Source organism: Epinephelus moara, chromosome 10 (genome assembly GCF_006386435.1).
Source record: "Epinephelus moara isolate mb chromosome 10, YSFRI_EMoa_1.0, whole genome shotgun sequence".
In the NCBI taxonomy this organism is placed as follows: Eukaryota; Metazoa; Chordata; class Actinopteri; order Perciformes; family Serranidae; genus Epinephelus; species Epinephelus moara.
Genome location: NC_065515.1, coordinates 8,852,171 through 8,862,551, shown reverse-complemented (window position 1 = coordinate 8,862,551; position 10,381 = coordinate 8,852,171). Strand labels below are relative to the sequence as shown.

Sequence of the window (10,381 nt, the reverse complement as noted above, 5' to 3'; positions counted from 1 at the left end):
CCCAATCCCGGCGTCTCTCTTCCAAGATGTGTCCACAGACACTGAAGGCCCGCTCTGAAGGCGCACTGGATGCGGGGATACTGAAGATGAAACACGCCAGCTTTGAGAGCGCTGGGAAGTAGAGGGCTCAGTGCGCCTTCAGACCTTGTTTGAGCTTCTTTTCCACATCATTTGTTAACTCCATCCTGTTGCTATAGGCTACATCCCGATCCCGCAGTGTTTTTTTTAGCCACCCGTTCCCGCCCACAGCAAAGTTCAAACCGCCCGCTCCCGCAAGAGTTGGGTTGGGTCCCACGGGACCCAGCGGGACCCAATCCCAATGCAGCCCTCTAGTTCACGGCCTAGTGGTCAGCCCTCCTCACTAGATAAATCTAGACCCTCCCCCCCAAAAAAATGAGGTCATAGGTCATCTGTGCAAACAGCTTAGCGATCAGTTAAGACCCATATTTATGTTTAGTGAAGGTGACAATCTCTTGTGGTTGTAGTAATTATGACCGGAGCAAAAGAGGATGTTGGGTGACGTAGTATAAAGAGCAACTACTCCTTTATGTAGAGAGGAGGTTAGTGTGGTTTAATGGGCTAAACAAACATAGGACTTTGACCCAAAAGGCCGCTGTCTTTTGGGTCAAAGTGACTGGATCAGAGTGACTGTTCTCCTAAACCAAATCTAACAGGTAGGAGCACTAATTTGGGAAACAATGTGGGTCATATTAGAGGGTAGGAACATTTGACCTTTGTGGTCGTATATGGATTAGTGGACATGTTGGATAAATCTGAGGGGTTGTGAAAAGATAAACGGGGTAGGATGGAAGAGAAAAACGTTTTGCAACACAAATCTATATTCAATTCTTTTTGGATTTTTTTCTAATTTCTGTTTTTAGTGAAATATTGAAGACTTTGACCTATAAAGGACTTAAACACATACTGAAATAAAACCATGTGAGAAGTTTAGAGGGAAAATATCTCTCTGTTGGAACAAGAGGTCCTCAAAAAGGGGTTTAAATTTAAGCTTATGTGTCTTTTCTGTAAAATCTTGCTGTTAAATAAATGCAGTGTAGTTATAAGTATAATGTTTCCTTTTAGTAAAGTTTAAAGTAGCATAAAGTGGAAAAACAAGTAAAATACAAGTACAGCAAATATAGTAATTGAGTGACTTTACAGTATTTATTTGCTTTCCACCACTACAAAATTATAATACATAATGATTTGGAAAAGGAACAGTAGACATGAAATCTGGCGAAGGACTAAAACATCCAGATAATGACTAAAAACTACAGAGGCCATCATGTCCTGGTGTCAGTGTGAAATTGTGGGGGAAAATGCAGTAAAGCAGGAAAATAAATGAGGAGAAGCACTTAGTGTAATGCTCTGCAGAGAAAAGATCCCCATCTTCTGCCTGCATGACGTCACACTGGGTCAGGGGGTGGAGACAGACTGACCTGCTCTGTGAGGCGCCGTGTCCTCAGGAAGAATCCCAAAAGACAGCCAATGACCACAGCCAGCACCGACATGATGAGGAGCCCATTCTGTTTGCAGACGTTCTTCACCCTCACCCACACTGCGTCCAAAGCCACGGCCATCGTGAGTCAGCTGTCCTGCGTCCTACCAGCAACCCATAAATGTACCCAAGCCAAAGCTTAAAATCCAGGTGTGGTGATGAAAACACAACCAACAAAGAAAAAACTCCAGGACTGGATGGGATGTGAAATATCCAATTCTCCGTGATGTTTTAAAGCACCATCGGGCTCAGCATCCCTCTCGTCCTCTCACTGCAGCAATCTGCACTAAGCTCAGAAGATCCTCTCACTTTCCAGGCATCCCCTCCCACCCTGCTCCACCCATCAGCCGCCCTGTGTGAGCTGCCCCACCGCCAGGGGGATGGAACAGCTGGCAACCGTGTCCCTGGGGGTTAACATTCCCAATCCTGTTAGTGCGCTACTGTATTAAACAGGTCTGAGGCTGGATTAAAGATACATGAACAATTTGATGAAGGTTAGCAGAGCAGAGCGACCTCACAGAACAATGTCTGAAAAACTATAAAACAGCAGGTGATGGTTAATGAACTGCACACACACTTCATGTTGATGATGAGGTCATTGTTGGGCTCTGTTACACTGCAATATGACATGCAACTATGTAGATGTGAGAATCATAACGTATCACATGCGTAGCTTTGTCATTGCTTATTTGGATCCACATTAACTATTGCATTTAAAGTAAATGTTCCACTTGAATTTAGCCATGTTTTTATGGGTAGGGACAAACCAGCAGACAGTTTTCATCCCTCAAATGCATTTTAGCATCTTTCAGCTCATTGTTTTGGTGCTACAGCCAACACCTTTACTGTATTAGTTCACTCTCACCACTCTCATCAACATTGTTTCCAGCAGCAGGAAGCTGTTATGAGTAATAACCTCACTATACAATACCTGCCCAGCACCAAACGTCAAACAGACAGAGGTAGCAACTAGCTGGCAAACAGCAGGGGGTAGTTAATGAGCATCAACTGGCTGGTGACTACATGCAGCTCCTGTCCTCACAGTCCTCACCCTCCAACAACACATTCTCACTCCGACCTGCCTTTTGCCAGGCCGCCATTGTAAATAAGAATTTGTTCTTAATGACTTGCCTGGTTAAATAAAGGTTAAATAAATAAATAAATAATAAATATTGACATTTTGGTCATAGACTTTCCATGTCCACATACAACGTGCAAGGTACCCTAGGTGCGTTGGCTGTTGACGTTCTGGGACACCGTGTCAAGTTCTGCCTGTTACATGCATTGCCTTCTTTCAAGATACACTTTTGTATTTACAGGAAATAACTGCACTACGCTGGTACAACAGCAAACACACATGGTTAGGTTTAGGAAGAAAATAACAGGGTTTGGCTTTAGAATATTACGGGATGCAAACTCCACTGTCTCGTGTGATAGTCGATGTTTGTTGGACCAACAAACAGCTGATTCCTAAATATAGATTCAAAACGTTAACAATCCAACTAAGATGAAGAAAACATGTAAATGAGACACGTGAAATAATAAATCAATTAGTATTAATACAATAGGTATGATTAGTAAATTACTTAATCATGAATATAATTACAAAGAAAGAAAGAAAACATTCCTTTCTTAGTCCCCTTGAGGAGAATTTTTTNCTGACACTGCCGGACGCCATTAAACTACAACGGCACACACACACACACACACACACACACACATTCACAGGACTGAAATAAACACACATGCACAAACAGGACCTCTACACATGCATTAATGAAGAGATGTCAGAATGAGGGGGCTGCCTTGCTCAAGGGCACCTCAGCATCACCCAGGAGCATGAACTGGCACCTCTCCAGCTACCGGTCCACATTCTGTGTTTGGGCCAAGCAAGGACTTGAACTTGTGAACCTCTATTCCCCAAGATAAATCCCCACGGACTGAGCCTCTTTCGTCCCAATTACAATCATTATATCAATTATTAATTAGAACAAAAATGATCCTCGTTACTATTATTGCCATCATTATTATATAAGTATCATGTTTTAGCATTGGAGTGGTTCCCTTGATTAAAAAAATCAGAGGCTGTTACCTGAAATATCAAATTAATGCAAATTAATGAAGGGAAAGAGAGGCAGCAGCAGTGACTGGTCCTCTCAGCTCATTAAGTTTAATCCTGAGGAGGACAGCTCTGATTCAGCATCTTAAACTCTCCTTAATGAAAATAACTGAGGTGATTAAGGACAAAGAAAAAACTATTTCATTTAAATTCACTCTATAAAGATCCAAAACTCATTTATTCAGTATCTAAAGTCTGACATGTTATAGCCTGTATACTACCTACCACTGAATTTTTTTTACCTCTCACAAACTAAATCAGGCGTGTAATTGAGTTCCACACAGCTCAGTATTTTTCTCCTCTCTAATTGTCGACGGTCATCCAATCTCGCTGTCGTCTTCAGTGTTAAAAGTTTTCCTTTTGTAAGTTTCAGACTTCTATGTGGGTAGAATTTTTGTCAGTTTTCATTTAACACAATCGTCCCTGGTTAAGCAACTTCACACAAAAAACATAATATTCATGTAAATGTTGTACAACTACATGCATTGACTTCGGCCTTGTCTGCTTCCCAGGAGGCAGACAAAACTCTGAAAAGCTGTGTTCATTATTTAAATTCCAAACGCAATGTCAAAATCACTATGATGAATATGAACCTAGTGAAGGCGTCTGCCAAGGACGAAACAAGTTTTTACATCTCTCTCTCTCTGGGCCACTTAAAAATGAGGTTGTTTCAGATTTGTTCTTGAATGTTTCCGTCCTGTCTGAAAAAAGTTTTGAATGAGTCTATGAATATTTAAACAGAAAGCTGGCTTACAAGAGTAATATGAGAGTAAGGTGACTGCAAAGCTTTAGAGAACCTTGGAAATCTGTCAGTTTCAGTTTGGGGAACATAACAAAAATTAATGTTTTTTAAGCTTTCCTTTTTCAGCACCATCCACAGCTCATTTATTTTCATCCAGATTAATATGAATTTGCTGCCAGTTACATCTATTGTGACATCATGCTGTCACAATAGATGTAACTGGCAACTAGCTGTAGACAAAATATGTCCACATGGCAAAAAGAGTGGTCCACCTGCATGGCCACCGGACCAGAAATCAGGGGGAATTAATATGTTTGTGAGGATCACCCAGGTCATGGTAATTTTAGTGCTATATCGTAGGCAACTGGATTTGCTTTAGTTTCTTGAAGACGTTTCACCTCTCGTCCAAGAAGCTTTTTCAGTTCTAACGGACTGGTGTGGAGTCACAGACTTTAAACCCAATGTGGGTGTGAACCCTTACAGAGTCACTGGTCACAAGTTGTGAAACGGTTCGGGCAACAAAATTTAAAGGTTGGGTTGTAAATAAAAATCATGTTCATTTGTTATGGGACATAATGTAATGTGACGTGAGTTCATGATGTATATGTAAGTTTAATGTTACCCTAAAACAACACTGACTTTTGGTTACACACACGAAAGGACATGAACAGTCCTTGGTTAAAGTCCTGTGTTTGTTTGACCCATCCATCCACCCCAACCCCCCACCATACATGGAATTTTTAACTCTTTCTACCAATTCATTGTTCTGACATTGAAAACCCATCAAGTGGTGGCAAAGTGCGGCCTGAGGCCAGCTGCCATGCAATGTCTATGGAAAACTGTGATGGCCGCTCCGAGCTCAGAAAGCTGTGGCAAAGTGCAGCCAAACTAAAAATTAGGCTTAGTTTAAAGGCGGCGTATGTAAGAATGTGGCCAAAACGGTTACTGCACTCAAATTCAAAATACTGCCGCGAGTCGTGTCCGCCCCCCGTTCGAGCAAGTCCAGCTTCTCTGCTGCTAACGCTGCTGCCGGGATACAGCTGAGGAGGAGCCGGCTGCTAATGCTATGTACCGGGACACTGCTAATGCTGCTTGCCGTGCTGCTAACGTTTGTTTCTCAAAAAAAACAGTCGGGTCGATGACCCACCTGCACATGGGCTACAATGTATGATCGAAAATGAATAACAGTTGAAAGTATTCGAAATGTCCATCCCCGTCTAGCTATGATGCTAGTTAGCCAACTTTGGCTAAAGCTTACCTGTCGAGGAGAAGAGTAGCCACTTCGACATCCGATTTCAAATTCTTCTCCGCTTTCAACCGTCTCCACCGTTCAAAAGCATCTCCTATATAGACCCTCGCTTTGCCTCGAGTTTTGTCTTGGCGTTTTTGGGAATCATAACAAGGTTGTTTGGGTTTAGTCGCACCGCCAGCCATTGTAGCTCAGTCGTAACTACTGGCAACCCGGATGCTGAGACTCTACTGACTGCGTGACTGGTAGACGGTGGTGGGTGGCGCAACAAGCCAAAACACAAATTCAAAACATAAACATGATTTGTGTACCGTAAAAAAATTTTTTAAATGCGAATATTCTGGCTGTACTATTGGTGTCATTGAGATCAGTTTGTTATATGAACATTATTCCTTAGTCTCTGTGAAATATTAGGATGATTTTACGACTATTTGCTTTAGATTTCTTACATATAGCTCCTTTAACTTTTGGTGGCAACCAGAGAATACCCAGTGACATGTTGACTGGTGTTACAGTGAATGTCTTCCTGCCTGAAACACGTGAAATGCCTCCCTGCCCGAGGAAAATGTCATTATCATGGCAAGCTGCACTTTGCCGTTGCTTGGTGCGCTTTCATCTAATATCACCGGGGATACTTTTGGAACCAGTTGAAAGCTCGGTGCGTGTCATACAGATGTTAAAGGGGGGGATGTTATAAAGCGTCAGTATTTGACGGCTGGTATTAATCTGATCCCAAATGAATGTGATTTTGGCTGAAATGACAGTGACATGTGCAGGAAAGTCTGTGCATACACATGTCCCGAACATATAAAGGATCACAGCCACTAATGCATGTTGGACAGAGCAGATAAAAGGCCAGTTATCATGCCACATTCATCAGATGTAATAAACATTTCCGATCCATTAACCCATCTCAGTATGAGCAGCCTCAGCCAGCTGCCACTGAAGGTCACCCACCAGTCCCGAGCAAATTATGTCGATGCCAAAAGAAAAATGGTGAACACAGTAATAAGATGGAAACTGAGAACTAGACTAGCATTTAACTTGAAAATCAGTGGACAAAAGAATAAAGACGTCCTTTAACAGAACAGGTAAAACTCAATATCTCTCCAATCCTCACAAAGTGTCTCATTTTAGCAATAGATTTGTTAATGATTTTTTCAGTTGGAGGGAAATTGGCAACAGCCAATCTGTGCTGTATTGTTCCGAACTGAAAGCAATTAATTCAGTCGATTTTGTTTCTTGTGCTCTCAACAAAGCACTCTGTCAGAGAGAGAAAACGTGACGCGATATGTAAAGGCTTGTAAGCTGCAGTATTCTGATGAGAATATTTCCACCACCTTAAAAGTGTGTGACTGTTTATCCAGAAAGTCCCGCAGCTGTGTCCAATGACAATCTGTATTTAAAGGATCACCTTCCTCTGCTGCGTGGTAGAGAGGTGGCATGCATGAGGGCTTTACAGGTCAGATGGATTTCATTCAGTAATGTATGTATAAATGCCTTTTGAGAATAGCCAGGGGGATTAGCAGAGATGCATTTGACTGGACTTTTACATAGATGTACAGTAGCTGTCAGTTTAAAGGAGTCCCGGCCTGTCACATGAGATCCATAACAATTTCTCTCATTTGTGACACAGCTGTCGTCCACTTTAGGTCTGTGGCAGGATGCAGTGTTGTCAGAAGCAGTTCAAAGAGAGGTTTTCCAGCCTGCATTCCCTTTGTGTTGCATTGTGAACAAGCCAAAAGCATTAATCTTAGTTCTCTTAATCCTCATTTGAAATTCCAACCTTTTTACAGAGACTGTCCTCCCTCAAAAAATGACCCCAGGTTGTACAAGCAGCTCATTACGACCCATATTTATGTTTACTGAGGCGCAACCTCTAGTGGCTGTAATCATGTAATAATGATGGAGCAGGTGACGGATAATAAAGAGCAGCAAACTCTGCATACAGAAGAGGTCGGAGTGGGTGGATGAAATACGGTTGTGGCTAGGTGGTAAACCTAGATTTGCAAAAATCTCACAAGCCACCTCAAAATATTCTTGTCTCATTGTGTCATGGTGTAACAACGCTGTGGTTATGGTCTAGTTAGATTTAGGCAACAAAAGCACTTAGGATTTGGGAAACATCAACAACATGATTCAGCTTAAAATACCCACTGGTGGCTAAAAAGTCGCTGGAAGACACAACTGATTTTGTTATTTGTTGGTCTCGAACAGTTGTCTGCAGCTCTCGCCTAGGTGAAACACTATTCATCATCCCCTCCACCTCCTGCAGGCTGTTCTTATGCACTGTTTGTACGTTTTTATGCAAAAAAAAAAATGCACCAAAATTCATACATATCTCATGTAATGATAAACCAGTAATTCATAGATAACCCACATATTTTGGAAGGCTGTGATCACATGACCAATACACTGATGGTAGTAAATAAGGAAGCAGTCCTGAGCAGCCTAGTTAGAAGGCAGGCTGGTGCTGGATGGGTCATAAAACACAGGACTTTCCCCCATAACATTCCCCGGAGGTGTGTGAGCTTTAAGGACGCATTATTTACATACTTACATACTTTCTGTCTGTTGTTTTGTGCTGATTTCTTGTCACTTTAAGTGGCACTAATTAAGAAAATGCTCCTGTGGGACATATTAGAAGGGTAGGATCGAACAACCTACGTAGTTTCTACAGGTTGGAGGACTTTGGGGTTTTTTTAGACAATCCCTAACATGTTAAAGAGAAACACCACCTAACATAAAAATTCCAATGTTATTTCCACAGCTGAGGAAAATTCAAACCATATCTGTGAACGTTAGCTGCTGTCTCTCAAAGCCCGAAACCAGAGAAGTCCCAAACTTGTGATGTCATTAAGTATAAAGTCTGAAGCTAGACGATGAATGGATGACTGATGACCCACAGAATTTTGTTTTCTTTTTTTTTAACCCAAATGAGTTTTTTTCTTTTGCAGTCAGTGGCGCTGGCTGCTATAATCTTTCTCCCACTGTGGTTACGTTTTTTTCAGGATTTTGTCCAGTTGGGAGTTTTGGATTAGTGAAGCCAGTCTATCATCTCTGCCAATCATGGGAATACATGGTACATGTATGATCAGCGTCCGTGCTGGTGGTTGGTGGAGCAGAGGGAGGGGGGGCAGGTCTGGCCGGCTGGTGATGTAATCTCTATTGTTGTTGTTATTGGGGCCGTGAGTGAGAGCGCTGTTTTCTGTGAGACATTGCGATACATCTGTAAGTTTTCTCTGCACCGTTTGGAGTGTTTCAATGAAGCAGTTACTGCAAGGACTTTACAGGAGCATCACAGTGAGCATGTGCACACAGAACTGTGAATAAATGGAACGCAGACTCCAAAAAGAGTAAAAGTGTTTGTTGTAAAACATAAAACTATTCCTCTAATCACTTTGTTGACTGCTTAAAAGAACATCGGGCTGAAACGTCGGGCTATAGTTTTCTGTCCGCAAGCTACGATTTTTGTTTTAAGACACAGTCTCTGTGTGTTTGCACAAGTCCAGCCCTGAACCATTGTGTCTGCTGCGCAGATTTGATTTTATTTATTTATTTTCCCCCAGAGAGGAGTTTTAATCTTTCGTTTGCCCAGAGCTGGAGTGATTCAGGTCGCTTTGTCCTTCACAGTCTGTCCTCAGGATGAGACCATGTGTGCTGCGGTCATGTCACTCGGATTCAGAAGCAGAGGCAGAATCAAAATAAGGTTGGTTGCCAAGTAGGTTTTTGATTTTGATTTGATTTTTTTTATATATTTCGGACATGTAAACAGAAATGTCATAAAAAAGAAAACAAAAGATTCTCGACACAATTTCGCAATTCGGTTTACATTTCCGAAAAGGAGTGGGAGGAAGTACATACTTATTTAATCCCACCCCCTATCCATGAATCCATTTTTTGTTAATTAACTAGCTTCCCATTACAATAATTAACAACATAAACTTTTCCTTTCAATTAATAAAGTCTTACAAAATATTTCAAAAACATAAATTCACAGTCAACATATACCAAAATACAATTTTACAAAACAAATGTTAGGTAATCTAGGAAAATAACTAGCACCATAAATAAATAAGGCAAACAATATACAAATGTACTGCTAAGGATTGTCGTGACTGTACCCTTTGAAAATCATTTCTTTATATCTTTTTTTAAATTGCTTCATGTTTGGACATTTCTTGAGCTCCCCATCAAGACTGTTCCGTAACTTTACTCCCAAAACAGAAATACTTTTCCTGGTAGTACGAAAACTTGGGGTTTTAAAATTGAATAGCCCTCTTAAATTATAAATTCCCTCTTTTTGTGTAAACATGTTTTGAATATTTGCTGCTAGTAAATGATTTTTTACCCTAAACGTTATTTGTGCTATTTGATAATTGATCAGGTCTTCCAATTTTAATATATGTGCCTGTAAGAATAATGGGTTTGTATGATCCTGATATCCAGCTTTGTGAATGAAGCGTACTGCTCTTTCTTGTTTTCACTCACAAGAGATGTGCACTGGTGCATAACATAAACATATGAAGAGGAAATAAAGGCTGCAGAAATCAAGAATGTCAAACAAATATGTACAATATAATTGTTTTAAAATGAGAGGTTGTTTAAAAATATAACTCAAGTTCACAGTACAGGGAAGATGTGCAACCTACAGGGATATTACAGAGACAGATGTCTATGTCTTTGAATCCTCCACCCCCATTTTCAGCACTGCATTCCTCTCATAGGTCTCAGATTGTACTTTAATTGAGGGACTTCTACAGAAACACACGC

At 41.1% G+C, this 10,381-nt stretch overlaps 1 protein-coding gene across 1 annotated transcript in view; it reads right to left on the bottom strand.

Annotated features, from left to right (window-relative positions):
* Positions 1-1,780, bottom strand: part of slc1a7b (solute carrier family 1 member 7b) — a 65,293-nt gene extending 63,513 nt beyond the window's left edge. Inside the window, exon 1 of the mRNA XM_050054828.1 lies at positions 1,440-1,780. Within this exon, the coding sequence (XP_049910785.1) occupies positions 1,440-1,580 (141 nt within the window). The 5' untranslated portion in view covers positions 1,581-1,780. The remainder of the gene's footprint in view (positions 1-1,439) is intronic.
* Between the last annotated feature and the right edge of the window lie 8,601 nt (positions 1,781-10,381).